At 33.8% G+C, this 15,622-nt stretch overlaps 2 protein-coding genes across 3 annotated transcripts in view; one reads left to right on the top strand and one right to left on the bottom strand.

Moving 5' to 3' along the window:
- The window catches only part of Tl (toll like receptor), a 454,990-nt gene that overhangs the window by 37,757 nt on the left and 401,611 nt on the right, over positions 1-15,622 (bottom strand). The window lies entirely within an intron of this gene.
- LOC149417977 (heat shock 70 kDa protein cognate 4-like) lies at positions 3,342-14,908 on the top strand. Its single transcript, XM_089639834.1, has 4 exons — positions 3,342-3,585; positions 4,708-5,833; positions 6,146-6,281; positions 14,765-14,908. Exons 1-4 carry the CDS (start codon positions 3,342-3,344, stop codon positions 14,906-14,908), a joined length of 1,650 nt encoding a protein of 549 aa, XP_089495960.1.

The raw sequence follows: 15,622 nt of genomic DNA, 5'->3' as shown, positions 1-15,622 counted from the left end.
ATTGGTTCAGTCATCACACATTCGCTGTATTTACTATTTGCAGATGACTTGAAACTATATCGCTCAATAAAAAATCATCTTGACTGTATTCTCCTTCAATGTGATATTGACTGCGTCTCAAACTGGGCCAAAATAAATGGCTTGAACTTCAGTACACCCAAGTGCAATATCGTCTCGTATACAAGATCAAAGAAACCGCATGTATTTGAATATACAATCAATGAAATTATTCTCCAACACCTAAACCAAATCAAAGACCTAGGAGTTATTTACGACAGCAAACTAACTTTTCACCAACACATCGATGATTTAATAAGCAGAGCATACAGGCTTCTCGGCTTCGTAATTAGAAACTCATATCCGTTTCGTAACACAAAAACACTGACGTTATTATATAACACACTAGTCCTAAGTGTACTTGAATCAAACTCGATCATCTGGGCTCCACATGAATTAACATACACTTTACGCATTGAAAGAGTCCATAAAAAATTTTTAAGGTTTTTATTCTCGCGGCTCTATGGACGTTACCCTTGGCTTTACCCATCGATTTATATATTAGGCATGACCAATTACCACTCCCTAGAGACACGTAGAGGTATTGCTTTGCTTAAATATTTTTTCCAACTAATAAACGGTCACTTATCTAATAATGAGATACTGGCCCAATTAAATTTTTTTGTACCAGAGTCTCACTCTCGAGGACGTCATCACAATCTTCTATATAGTAGAGCAAGCCGCACTAATTTATTAATGAACTCACCTGTAGGGAGAGCTACGTACTTTTTGAATGCGGTAGATAAAAAATTAGATTTTTTTTTTGTGTCCTATAGCGCATTTGCGAGATTTTTGGCATTGCATATACACTGCATAAATGGTACAATTATAACGTCTTAGGCTTTATTACCTGTAATTGTTATAAATAAATGTACAAATTATATATAAATAAAAAAAAATAAATAAATATGGATTCAGAAAAAATGTTCGGCTGTTGCTAAAAAATATGCTGTGCTAATTATATAATGTATTGCTTTTGTTTCTTTGTATTCTTGGCCATTTGAGTGAGCTTTTATATAATTTTGTATTTTTATTTGTTAAGATTTTGAATGTACGCTAATTAATGTATCCTATGTTTGAAGGGATTTTTGAAATTACATATACCAATTGTATAAACTGAGTTTTTATAACTGTATTGTTCTCACGTATGAGACAAAGTCACACATTTCTTCGATCATTATCTGTAGTACGAATCTATTCGTGTAACCACCCGATTCTTAATCTTATTCATCACGCATTAATCTTTTTTCGTTCTATTCGCATCACCTCAAATGTAATTCGGTTCAGAGAACAAAAACACCAAGAAAAACATATAAACTAACAATCATCACAAACACTTAAACGTATAAACTAATGACCAATCCATTAGTAACAGCAAATAAAGCTTTTATTAGTGGCTGCATGATGATATGGGTATCGTATGGGTTGTCCATTGTTCGATGGGTTTTGTGATTAACGTCTCTGGTTTTCGTTCCGCAACTCTTGACGTCGATAATGGGTTCTTCCATGTATTTCCATTACGGCCAATGTATATCTGCCAATCACTACTATTGGGTTACCTACCCTAGCCGGCTAAGGGCAGAGTTCAATTATTAGGGTTGTATTGGGTAGTCCACTAGGCACATAATGTACGGGAGGTACCAGACCGTGCTCATGAATTATTAGTAGAGTTATTCTAAAATCAAAGCCATGCGTGTTAATACACTTACAGCAGTCTCAGATTACGACTATATTCAATCCAGAATAGTTTTCCAACTAACCGATCCAAACGTTTCATTAAATCGATTATTGAAAGTATTGAATTTTTATTTATTTATTAAAGCCGTACATGATTTAGTGCATGATACAGAGAATAGCAAGAGTTTTTGGTTTAGATTTATATGTACGAGTAAATAGCAATATTTGTTATATATTATAATATATTAGGAAATAGAGAAAATAGAAAGGAAAAATGCTAGAACTTTTTAAATTACAGATAATAGATATAGATTTTTAATTATCCTTCTTGACCCTACGGTGCGATTTGAATGCATTGGCCAAACAGGAGCACTCAAATCCCGATGCGAGCAGTACGCCAGGGGGAATGATTTGTTAGGAACACGTGTTTTGAGGATGGGAAAAAATGTTTAGTTTGATTAGGCTGTGTAAACAGCAACCTAGTTCCAGTACGGGAGTTAATATAATCAATAATAATTGAAAAACAAATAATTAATGACTAATTTTCCCGCGAAGAATTCAATACAATATGACGAAATCTCTGAAAATCATGTAGGTATCTAATTGGAAATTATCTTATCTGAATATTATCAACGAAGGTACATACAAATAGATACAATCGTTCTATATAATCTAATAATTATCTACGGATGCGAAGAACATGATTTGAATAGTGAATTGTCTCGACAGATTATTAAAACAGTTTAGTCGTAGTTCTGTGAGTAAACGTGTGTAGTGTTAGATCTAAAGGAATCTTATTGCAAGACGACAAATTCAGAAAATGTGAATTTTAAAATTTAACTCGTGAAAACAGCACAGGTACCTGAACAATCACTATATTCATTCGATGGTAGTATTTCGTTAAGGAATAATAAAGATTAAATTGTAACATCATTGAATTTATTTAATACAGCTCCTTACGTTATAATTTATTCATTCAATTTTCATGGCGATCAGATTTCATTAATTGGAATTTTTAATTAATTTATTTATTTTACACTTCATTTTAAGCAAGCTGTGTTTTCAGATATTTGTAGGTAGGTATTTATTGTTTTTTGTGTTGTGTTTATTACTTTTTTGTGTTTTTTTTTCTTTTTTTACCCTAATTAGATATTTTATAAAATCAAAATGTAAACGAAAAATGTACGAAATGATTTTATTTTATAGATCTATAAAAGTTATGAACTGACTGAAATTTATTGCAAACATCAAATATTTCGGTGTATGCAAAAAAATACTGAAGTAAATAGTTGGTTTCCTTTACTCATTAATTTCACAAAAATAGGGCTACTGAAAATAGCCAAGTTAAAAATTATTTTCTTAAAATCAAGTAACGACGTTAAAAACCTTAACTTACCCTCCCCCCACCCCTCCATGCACTTCATTTTCAGAAGGGAGAATAGGGGATACTAGAATCAATTTAAAAAAAAACAAAATTTTAATAATATCGAGATAAATTAATGAAAAATCTATTTTTCAGAACAGTGCTAAAGAACGCTGCGACAAACAAACACAGAAGTCGAAAAGCTACCAACGCACAAACAAGTCAAATTGCACTAATACCGACGATGCAACGAATGCCACAATACGCATCAACGCCACATATATTTACACCGGAAGTAGCAGTTGGAATTGATTTGGGTACCACCAAATCATGTGTTGCTGTCTTCAGACAAGGGAAGGTTGAGATTATCCCCAATGAACAAGGCAACCGCACCACACCCTCCTGCGTGGCTTTCTCTGACTCGGGGTTTCTTGTAGGAGAAGCCGCGATGAGTCAACTCTCAAGGAACCCCAATAACACAATGTATGGTAAGTTTAGTGGTGATGAACCTCACTATGCCCAATTCAACCTAAATATAAGACAATTTAATAACAACGTATGTAATATTAATGATCGTGTACTTGATTTAGTTTTCTCGAATGAGGTTGATATAATTGTTAATAATAGATCATTGCAGTATATTCTTCCAATAGACAACCACCATTCCCCACTAACTATTCTTATCCCTTGCACCAAATTAGTCAATCGAAAACTTACAACTACGAAGTTTAATTTAAAAATGCTAAATGTCCTGATATAAATGATTGCCTCCACAAGGTAGACTGGTCATTTCTTAAAGTAGGTGAGATTAATCAAAATGTGGAATCATTTTATGCTTTGCTGCAATTATTTCTATTTTATTCCACTCATTCATTTTAAAGAATCTAAGTATACGAGGTGGTTCACTAAAGATTTAGTTCAATTAATTGTTCTTAAAAATGATTTTTATAAGAAATATAAAGAAGAAAGATCTTTATCAAATTGAATATGCGGACAAAAAGCCAATGTAGTGTTGTTGACCTTTTCACTGATTTCTTTAAAAATGTTTGTGACTGCGATATTCCAACTTTTTTAATACTAGATCAAATTTTGTTACTGATCATACTCTTAGTTTATATCTTGTTCACATAAAATAAAATGATATCTTGAAAGAACAAAACTACTGGATCAAGGCGATAAAGTTAATATACCCCCTACATTTTTGATTAATTCTCTGGCTACTTTTTCCGTGCTAAGAGCTGAGACGTCCATTTTACAATTTAATAAAATTCAATATAAAGATAATATGAAATAATACACTGAAATAACATAAATGCGGCAATAAATGATAAAATTAATAAAATCAAATATTATGAGGCACGGTTATATATAATGATGTGGGTATTGTAATGTTATTGTGTATTATTGAATATTATAATGTCGGTATTTTGTATTATTGTATATAATGATGTGGGCTTTGTAATGCTATTGTGTAATAGTATGTATTATACTTTAACGTTATAAATTTTTTGTAATAATGCGTTTTTTGTTCTTCAATCCATCTTTTAATTTTGTTTCTGATATTTATTATAATAATTATATTATGTAATAAGATCCGTTTTGTTACGCAGGTGTTAAACGACTATTTGGACGCAATTTGGAAGACCAGACCATTCGAGAAGATATTAATCATTGGCCATTTGAAGTTGTGAATGAAAACGCTAATCTTAAAATTAAAGTTAACTACAAAGGCGAGTATAAGACTTTTTTTCCCGAACAAGTGAGTTCGATGGTCATCAGACAAATGAAGAAGATTGCCGAAGCTTACTTAGGAATGACTGTCCACAATGTCGCTATTAGTATGCCTGCCAGTTTCAACAATTCCCAGAGACAAGCCACGATGGTTGCTGGTACAACATCAGGATTCAGTAGGCTATGGAGTATTAATGAACCTAGTGCCGCTGCCATTGCATACAATACAAGCAAGATAAGAAAAGATGTGAGCACCGTTCTCATATTCGATTTAGGCGGTGGAACTACAGATGTATCGATTGTCAATATTGATGAATCTATCATACAAATCATATCAACAGCTGGGTGTACACATTTAGGTGGTGAGGATTTTGACAACAGATTAGTGAACCATTTCAAGCAGAAGTTTGAGAGGAAACACCACGGGAATCTCACAACAAACAAAAGAGCACTAATGCGTTTAAGGGCATCTTGTGAAAGAGCAAAGAGGACTCTTTCATCTTATAACAACGCCAGTATCGAAATAGATTCACTGTTCGAAGGAATCGATTTCCATGATTCTATAACGCGAGCCAGTTTTGAGGAGTTAAATGCCGATCTGTTTAGGTCCACATTGGAGCCTGTAAAGAAGGCGTTGCGTGATGCCAACATAAACAAAGACCAGGTGCACGATATTGTCCTCGTCGGAGGCTCCACCCGCATTCCTCAAATCCAGAAGCTTCTCCAAGACTATTTTAATGGAAAAGAACTGAACAAATCCTTGCACCCTGAAGAGGCAATAGCTTATGGCGCCGCAGTACATGCGGCTCACCTTCAGGGAGACATGTCCACAGAATTGCAGAAATTACTTCTTCTGGAAGTAACTCCTCTGTCACTGGGTTTAGAAACCAATAGAGGCGCGATGGCCACCGTAATCATGCGAAACACCGCTATCCCTGTCAAACGGGTCATGCCCCTCAAGACTAAATTTAATAAACGCCCTATAAAGGGGGCTCTTGTCAGAGTGTTTGAAGGTGAAAATACCATGGTAAAAGATAATACTTTTGTGGGTACGGTCCGTCTAACAGGTATTCGATCTGAGCACCTAGTCAAATATATTTTCGACATCGATGCTTTTAATATCCTTCGCGTTTCGGCTTTCGACAAAGGAATCAACCAAATGGTAGATATGACAAACGTCAATTATCGTTTTACGAATCTAGATATCGAACGTATGACAAATGAAGTGAATTCTTACTTTACAGACAAAGAACACAAAAACAGATCAACCGAAGCAAAGAATAAACTTAATTCATACAGTTTGAGTTTGCTTTCTAGAGTAGAGAGTGAAAATTGCAAGGTACCTGATATTTTAAAAACTGTCCTCGAAGACAAGTGCAAGGAAATCATAAATTGGTCGGACGTCAACCCGTCAGTTGAGGAAGAAGAGTATGCTGAGAAACAGATGGAATTGGTAAGTTTGTATAACCAAATTATCATTGAGAGCTACAGAGAAGCTGGGAGTATGCAAGGCACTTCCAGTAGCCATTCCAGTAACATCACCAGCAGCAGGGGACCAGCCTTTACCAAATCACCACAACCTGATTCCGACAAAACAAACACTTTCAGTGATAATCTTATTGAATTGTAGTGCAGTACATGTTATATTTATGTAACCCCTCAGGCTACTTTGTTCGCTTTTCGGAACAGCTCATATGGTCTCATAGAAATCTTTCTGCCTTATCTGCCTTAGTGAGAAATATGATCTAAACGGTATTAGAAAGAGAAAATACTACACTTTATATTCAAATCTAGAAGTTAACTACACAATAATAAAAAATAAGTACCTCTATGAAACCGAAGGCTGCGACCAAAATTAGAGAAAAATTTATAAATTTTAACAGTAATATTTATAGTACATTTGTCTAATAAAACCTGTCTGTTTTCGTTATCTGTAATTTCAGTTCGGTGATTAGACTAAAAACGTAAGGGGAGCCATTTTTTTAAAACTTTTAATGGTTGCATTAAAAATTTTAACATTTAAAAAAATATATTTTTATTTCTGACAAAAAAATTAAAGCTTATTTTATCACTTTTCAAAAACAGTTATTAGTTTTCAGATACGTTAAGAAATATTACATTTAATTAAATTTTATTGCAAAGTGGAAACACACTCGAATTCTTCGACTTTCTGACAGCGTCTCTAAAAAATTTAACTGTCAATATGTGAAGGCGTGAGGGGTTAAACATTTTATGTAAACACTTGCCCAACCGTTAAACTGCATAAAATACACTACCACGATGCTTTGAACGCTCATACGGATGAAATGAAATTTCAAGGACAGAATATTTTTTCATAATAATGTTAATGATAACCATTTAATTTGCATCGGCTTGATAATTCATTACCTACTCAATTTAACGGAAGGAATATTGGGGTACAATGAACATCGCCCTCCGTACGCCGGCTGACACTATTTTGATAATAACGTACTTTTTTCTTGCAAAATGATGTTTTTGTAAATTGTACCATCGTAGTTACCCAACTTATATTTTTTCTGTCTAATGTCATAAAAATATATAATAAAATGAAGACTTACGAAAATATTCTCGAATTTCATTATTTACACTTGAAAATTTCGCGTAAATCAATACAGAACATTGACTTTTAAAAATAGGAATTAAGATAGTGACGTGATATTTTGAGGATAAATAAAATAAATATACTTGCAAGTGACGAAAAGACACGCTAGAATAATATCAAAGTACATAACTAAAAATATTTTAGTACGTTGGGAGCTTTTTCAGGGTACAAAATAACATAAAATTGAAACAAGTGCGCGGAGCTACCAGCAAATCCACGGTGGATTTCTTGGCATACTAGGGGTTAAAAAAACTAAAAAAGGATTTTTTTGTATTGATAAGTCGATGTACCTAGTCGTGAATAGTGGCTCCCTGAAGCCCAATATTTGGGAAAAGTAAGTGTAATAATACATGGAATGGAAATAAGAATAAATCTCTTTAAACTTATGTATTTCAAATATTATTTTAAGTCTTCCTCACAAAGGGATGGTGTGTTGAAACTGGTACGTATTTGTGTGGACTTCCTAATTTTAAATTCCTATGACGTAATAGATATATTTTTGCTTTTTGAGAGATCAATACGTCACACAACTTATTTTCGCACACGGAGAAAAATGAGTATTGCTAATTTATTCATATTAATCTCTTCAAATTATTAGTAATCCAGTTAAAAACGGGAATGCAGGAACTTCAAGCAGTGGCGGCTCATCTACGGAGGTCTTTTGGTCAATAACCAGCCAAAATATAGTGAAATAGTATTAATATAAAAAAGGATTTAACAAACTAACCGATTATTAATTTATTTTTAATATTCTTGCATACTATGCAACATATACATAGTATGGTAATAGGTAGTTCAAGTACGATCTAGCGACCAAATGAAAAGCTACTGTATGTACGTGGGTCATTTCAAGGTTTGTTCCCCAAGCTATCTCCTTTCTTTCTATACAGACAAATGAGGTAAACACTATCATGTCTGACGTATGCTTAGTATCATACAAAATTTATTTAGAAGGGGTTTTCGGACAAGACCGCGGTGAGATAGAGATATCTACGACCTAAGATTATTAAGATATTAGAGGGAGATGTGGAAAAATGTCAGTCGTAAGTTTTTTGTGTTAGAAATGATAGCCATCTTGAACCTGAAATTATGTATATCCATTGTTGACGTAATTTCCATGGAATAATTTAAAATGTCAAATTCTGTGGATATCATATCGAAAGCAGTCGCAAACAATTAATTTAATCATGACAAACGTATTCAAATAAAGTGACAATTAGTTTATGTTACAAGATATAAATACAAGAAAAATAAAGAGGTTAAAAACAAATGTTATCATTTTTATCAGTGCATTTGCGGGTGCAATAAAATAAACGAATAGGTACTTTTGCTTTCACTGTTTACTTTTTAAGCCTACTGATGAACAATTGAGTGAGTTTGAAGTGAATACAAATTAAAATTAAAAATTTTAATAGGAAAGGTCTTAAAAAATATATTAATTAGTTATATGTGTAAATAAATAATCTTAAACTAAACAATACAGTACAACCGGCTTCAGAATAGGTGGGTTCCAGCAAATTAATACATACATTGGCGTTTTTATAATATTCATTACACATTTGCAATATGTATAAAGATTTCACATTAAATTTATTTTTCGATTGACCTTCCACTTCTGGACCCCTGGAACCGCCTCTGCCTTAAAGAATGTATTGACAGGTGTACTGATAAACTTTTAGTAAAATACTAACTTATTCACACGATTTCCGAACACGAGTCCATAAAAATATTATAAGGGCAAAGAAGGTTCTTAACACGTGTTCTGGCATATTAGAAATTGATCGAAAATTTATCAGGAAATGGCCTGTAATCCTTTTTCACCGGATTACCAATAATTTTAAGAGATTCCTAATAAATTGCCAAAAATCATTTTTCTCCGTGCTCGTAGCCAGTGATCTTAGCCGGTCTGCTACGAAGGTCTCAAACAACTGTAGTTAGAAATTTATGGAATTAGATTAATTTATTTTTATGGATTAAAGTGATTTATTTTGGGGTATTATCCCGTGTTCTTTAGCCAACAACAGCATCACAGTGTCCATCATCAGGGCAGATGTGATGATGGACACTGTAATGCTGTCCGAAACGTTGGCTAAAGGAGTTAGCGCAACACGGCATAATACCCCAAAAATAAATCACGATGATACTTTTGGCCGTGAAAATGTCAAATCATATTTATTTTTATGGAGTTTAATATTAAATGTTTGCGGGACGAAATAATGCGTTTTGTTTTATTTGTCGAACTGTACCGTCCGATTAGGTAAATCTATGCTATGGAGCCAATAATTTATTTTGACATTGGAAAGGCTCCGTTTGGCTAGGTTCGTTATAATTTTATCGTATCGAGGGTATTATTTGGTCCGTACACATAATTTCGTGGCCAATAGTAATTATGAGTGTTTAGGTTTATAAAGGTTTATTTTCCGAATCGTAATCACATAGTTTCAATAAAATAGTACACAAACACAAAATAAATAAATAAGCAGTTGCCCAATAAAAAATACTCGTGGCTACGGTGCCGGGAAATTCGTGGTACCATCTTCACACGCAATTTCTGGCAAAGAAATGTAGGCAAAAATGGAGTGCGTTTGCGCTTTTTTAATCGTTTACATTGCTTTTAATGACAACAAAAAGATGGTTTAGTGGGTAAATAACCTAACAGATGCCCCATTGTCCAGATGTTTTGAATGGTAACATCAAGATGGTTTAATTGGTAAATAACATAACAGATGCACTATTGTCCAGATACTTTCAATGGCGACACCAAGATTGTTTAGTGGGTAAATAACGTAACAGATGCACCACTGTCCAGATGCTTTGAATGGCAACACCAAGATGGTTCAATAGGTAAATAACGTAACAGATGCAAAACTGTCCAGATGCTTTCAATATAAACACCAAGATGGTTTAATAGGTAAACAAAGTAACAGATGCACCATTGTCCAATGCTTTCAATGGCAACACCAAGATGGTTTAATGGGTAGATAACGTAACAGATGCACCATTGTCCAAATGCTTTCAGTGGCAACACCAAGATGGTTTAATGGGTAGATAACATAACAGATGCACCATTGTCCAAATGCTTTCAGTGGCAACACCAAGATGGTTTAATGGGTAGATAACATAACAGATGCACCATTGTCCAAATGCTTTCAATGGCAACACCAAGATGGTTTAATGGGTAGATAACGTAACAGATGTACCATTTTCCAAATGCCCAGATACATGTTTTTCAATTTACAAAGGCATCATATTTGAAGGTCTTTAAATTCAAAATTTAAATAAGATCTTTTTCGTGTTCTGCATATCTCTCAAACACATTTTTTCTATGTGTTTTATGTTTATATTATATCGGTCCGCCTCAGTAAAAATCACGAAACTCACTCTAGCGATATAAAATTTATACAAAAGGTTCAGCAGTAAATTCAAATATGTACTTTCTAACATGAATGTCGTTTCCCCAGAGATACATGCCAGAAAAAAAAGTTTTATTCAGTCACAAAAGAATATTGTCAATTTACTACAGGTAAATTAAACAAAAAAATAATTCTATAATAATAACCCTGCGTGAAGGATTCAAAATAACTGGTAAAAACACGACAGCCGGGCAAGAAAGCTAGTTAAGTATACTTTATTTAACTTTGAGCCAAGTAATTCCCAAGTTTAACAGCGGTATTCCAGCCACCCTTCACAGGAAACAAGTCTGATGACTACGACTCCAAAACGAAATGAATGGCGTGCCAGCCAGCCTTTAAATCGGGCGACTAAACCGTGGCGCACATTCACATTTGAGTTTTGGAATAACAAAACTTTAATCCCATCGCGTTTTAAAGTGTTGCCTGAGCAATCTGATCATGCCAGAACGTCATCGCTGGCTATACCCATACCTATACTGTATATTCTGTATCCCGTGGTTTCGCGACGATTTAGCAAATAAAGAGGATATTGCTATCATTACTTACCTCACTAGGTATAACCTGCTCTGAGGTAGGTTGTAGGAATGCATATCACAAATGTTTTATTGCAATGTTATTGACAGATTAGGTAGTGTTCAAATGGTGTCTTTGAGCAAAGGTTGTCGGATATTTCAATACCAAAAGTATCTCTTGTGTCATAGGTAATATACGTTGATGGTTTTGATGCATGTATTATTTTATTTGATTCGCATTATTATACGCTGAGCATAATAATGGAGAAAGACCTAACAGAGAGCCGAAAGTGGATGCATAAGTTGAAACCATTGACGAAAATTCTGTAATTATTTCAATGCACCATCTTGAGATTTGGAGGATTTATATCAATTGACCCAAGATGTTGAGAAATGTGATGAAAAAATGATATGAACACAGCATTGAAATAATGGGGCACTCAACGGATGAGGATGCTCCTAACGAGAGGCTTTAGTCAGTTTCATAAGGCTCAGAAAACCTCAGAATAGAAACTTAATTTTTTATCACTCATCTTCAAAGCTTTCTGATGCTGGCTTTCATATATTGTGTAGTTTTTGGATGCGCTTCTATTGCTAAGAACAATGTCATAACCTTTCATTTTATATGCAGTAGTTACGAGGAAGATGGAGATGTTAAAAGTGGAGCTTTTAAGGTATGTTTTTAGTCAAATTGGTAATAATTTTCCTTCGCTGCATCCACTTAATTCTACGAGCGTGCTATTTCCCGACCGATCCGACGATTTAGCGAAAGGGGGATTTGAACATGCAACATTAGAGCAGTTACGTATTAGCGCTCGGATGAAACTAGCTCCAAGTTTACTCAAAGCATTGGTTGGTTTGTACGCTATACGCTGCTTGCTACTGCTAGCTTAATGTGACGTGGGACATTTAGATTGTATAAAGAATTGAGATTAAAGCATGTTTAATCAATCAACTTATCCTTGGATATAAAATTATTTAGTTCAGTAAATTTAATAAAGTAATAAATCTTTATCTGTTCACTTTCATATTTTGGAAAATAACATTAATCTTCCGCTATGTTTTAATCATAAGTCGATCATTTCCAATAAATTTACAAACTTGCAAAAATATTAATACTTAATTTCAGAGCCTCATTTTTTGTGCAATATACATAAAGGTCTTATAACAACAGCTATTAAACTATACCTATTATTTTAAACTAGACTTGAATAAATGAATACATTTATGTTTTGACTTAGGAAACCGCTATGAACTTAAAAAATAGAGAATATAAGAAATGTACAATAGTCCAAAAACTAAGTTTTTTTTCTCAACCTTCCGTTTATTACGAGTAAATTGATAGCAGAAAAGTTTTAATTTTAAAACATCCTTTACGTCAACTCCATAAATCTGAATAGACGGCAACTAATATTCTTTATAGCTGAAAGCTAAAAAATAAAAACAGATATTCACACCATAAGCTTTTGATATATTTAGACGCCGAAGCTTTTTGCCGCCGACCAATAGCGGTACTTTACGACAACAATGCGGAATTTTTAGTGGCTGTCATTGGCTTGAAAAAGACGCCGAAATGTTCGGCACAGAACCGATTCTATTCGGGATATGAATACCAAGTTCCAATCTATAACAACCAACGTAAATATATGCTTTACCTATAAAAATATAAAATCAGCATAATATAATACAACGGTGTTTGAAGCCTAATGGTCTACACATTTGCATTTGAGTTGGGCTGTCTCAATCCATTTTTAGGGATTTAGTTATAGTATGAACACGGTGTCCGCAAACTTATAGTACATGCGGGAAACTGATAAATTTACATCACAAGGAAACCTAAACAACCTATATTTATCGATCTGAGCATTAAGATTAATTTTTAAAATATATTTATTTTTTTAGTCAACTAAAGGGTCAAGAAAAGCCTTTGAGCTGGGTCTAGGCTTCGACACATTTTTAAAGACATCAAACAACTTTGGACTCAATTTACTCGAAAACGAAAGGTCAAATCAAAAAAACTTATACGACAAAATCAACTTCAATTGTGATGAGATTCACCAGTTCTCCACTTGTACTATGAGTTTCTGGACACTGTGTATTTAATCGTGCGCAGAAAACATTTTACAATAAATTATTTTGAAATTATCGTTAATCAATTTACAGAACAAAGATTCAGAACAGTATAAAGAGGCTCGTATAAATTATAAGCCATAAGTCATATATTTAAAAGAAAAGTTCACCCTCCATAATGCCGACACGAAGATAAACGGATATCCGAATACTCGTCGTGAGTAGCACAAAAAGCCTGAAAGTTACAAGTTACAAGGCTGGAATTATTCAGTTTTCAGAGGACAAGCGCTTTATTGAACAAAATATGAATACACACTCTAAGAGAGAATAATTTCGGACATGAATAAAAGAAATGCTAGGTTTTTTTTCTGTTGACGCTTTGTATACAAATATTCATATAATTTTATGACTACATTAACTAACTTAATTTGTTTATTTTTGATGTGTCTAAAAGCCGAAAACGCATTTTTTTTGAGTAAAATGAATTTTATTTAATTATTTTTGAGCTCTGCAAGTATTTAAAATATTCTTATTTTGACAGCTATTTCGGCGTTTAATTCTGTTATCGAATTTATTTTTATGATTTTATTTTCCGCACCCTATTTTTTATTTTTATGATTTTATTTATCCCACAATTTTTTTTTATTTTTATGATTTTTAAATTGATTATTTATTTACTATTTTTGGTTGAAAACGATGTACGTAGTAGAAAATCAATCGCGAAAATTGAAATTACTTTTTCTGCAGGGCACTTTAAAATCTGTTTTTAATTTAATACAAACCAGACATCATCATTAAACCGGGGGAAATTGATTTTTTGTCTGTCTCAGTACTACGGATAGTATAACCAGTTTTAAGTCCATTATGAAAAAAAAGGACACGTCATGGGGGGAGGGGGTGGAAGAAGATTATAATGATCTTTCGGCCGTGGTAAGGTTTATGGAGAAGCAATGTTCTGTATCCAGAATCCAGTCTGTCACCGTTAAACAACAATAAAAAGAATCAGTATCTCGTACATTATAAAAGGCGAAACTTGTGAATACAGTCATTATTTTACTAGAAAGTGATAGGTATAACGAAGACTACCAACACAAGACTCGTCCGAGCTTTTCCACCATATTTATATACGGTCTGTAAACGTAGACACTTAGATCTAGTGACAGGAAGCGTATAGACACAATCGAAATGGTGATGGAGGAAAAAAGATTAAGGATTTCGTGTGCACTAATATATCCATTCTAAAAGAGTTTGGCATCCACATGAAGTTGTCAACTGTCTACAGTGTATTTTAAGATACTTTGAACATGTTGCTGGCCAGACTGAAGAATCTTACCTGGAGAAACTCATAGTCAATGGCAAAGTGTTTGACAGGAAAAAAAAAGGAAAATTACCAATGCGCTGGAGTGACCAAGTATCACTGGCGTCCGGTAAGTCGAAGGTCTTGGCTCTCCACGCACCGTGAGGTGTGGAGGAGCCTTACCCACCAGGGAAATTGGAGTGGAGATCACGATCCTCACGAATGAGGAACGAACCAAGAAGAAAATAAACATACATAGCCGTAGATATTCACATGTAAAGAGTAAATATTAACTTTTATGGAAATATCTAAAACTCCAACTTTTCTACGATCGATCAAATTTATACCCTTGGGTGCGAATTAATGTCACGACGCGTATTTTTCCCAACGCTTTTGAATTAAGCAGAACATAAATGTCAAACCTATTACTTTAATGAACTTTATGGCTTTTAAACTAAAGTTTAAACGTTAGGGAGATTGGACGCCCCGAATTTATCCTCGGCGATAATCAGACGGCAGCATCCAAAGATTTTATTGGATAGTAAAAGGAAGATTGATCTCTCACTAATAAAACTTGGTCCAATTTACTTGGGATGATTTTATTTTAGGATCCTAAATGTCATCAATGTAATTTGTTCCTCTTCAAATGGTAAATTTCAAGTGACATAAATAGCCGAGTTAAGATGGAGGCTGATAAAAAGGAAAGGGAAAAATGTCTAAAGTTTTTGACGGGATAAACTGATTCAGGAAGTTTTATGTTGGCCTCATTGATATAAAATGTACTAGTTACGTGAGATCTTAGCCAGTAAGCAATCAAATAAAACTGGGCCCGTTCACAAGCTGCGCGGCTACCACATGAGCCATTTCTACCTAGCAAAT

Source organism: Hesperophylax consimilis, chromosome 14, assembly GCF_061612785.1.
Source record: "Hesperophylax consimilis isolate HC1 chromosome 14, BYU_Hcon_1.0, whole genome shotgun sequence".
NCBI lineage: Eukaryota > Metazoa > Arthropoda > Insecta > Trichoptera > Limnephilidae > Hesperophylax > Hesperophylax consimilis.
This window is presented reverse-complemented; position numbering and strand designations above follow the sequence as displayed.

Excerpts from the sequence above, each read along its gene's own strand:
- LOC149417977 (XM_089639834.1), top strand. The coding sequence starts at position 3,342 with ATGCAACGAATGCCACAATACGCATCAACGCCACATATATTTACACCG. Across the intron at positions 5,834-6,145 it reads AAGGGGGCTCTTGTCAGAGT|AGTAGAGAGTGAAAATTGCA; the intron begins GTTTGAAGGTGA and ends TTTGCTTTCTAG. Across the intron at positions 6,282-14,764 it reads CTGAGAAACAGATGGAATTG|ACTGAAGAATCTTACCTGGA; the intron begins GTAAGTTTGTAT and ends GTTGCTGGCCAG.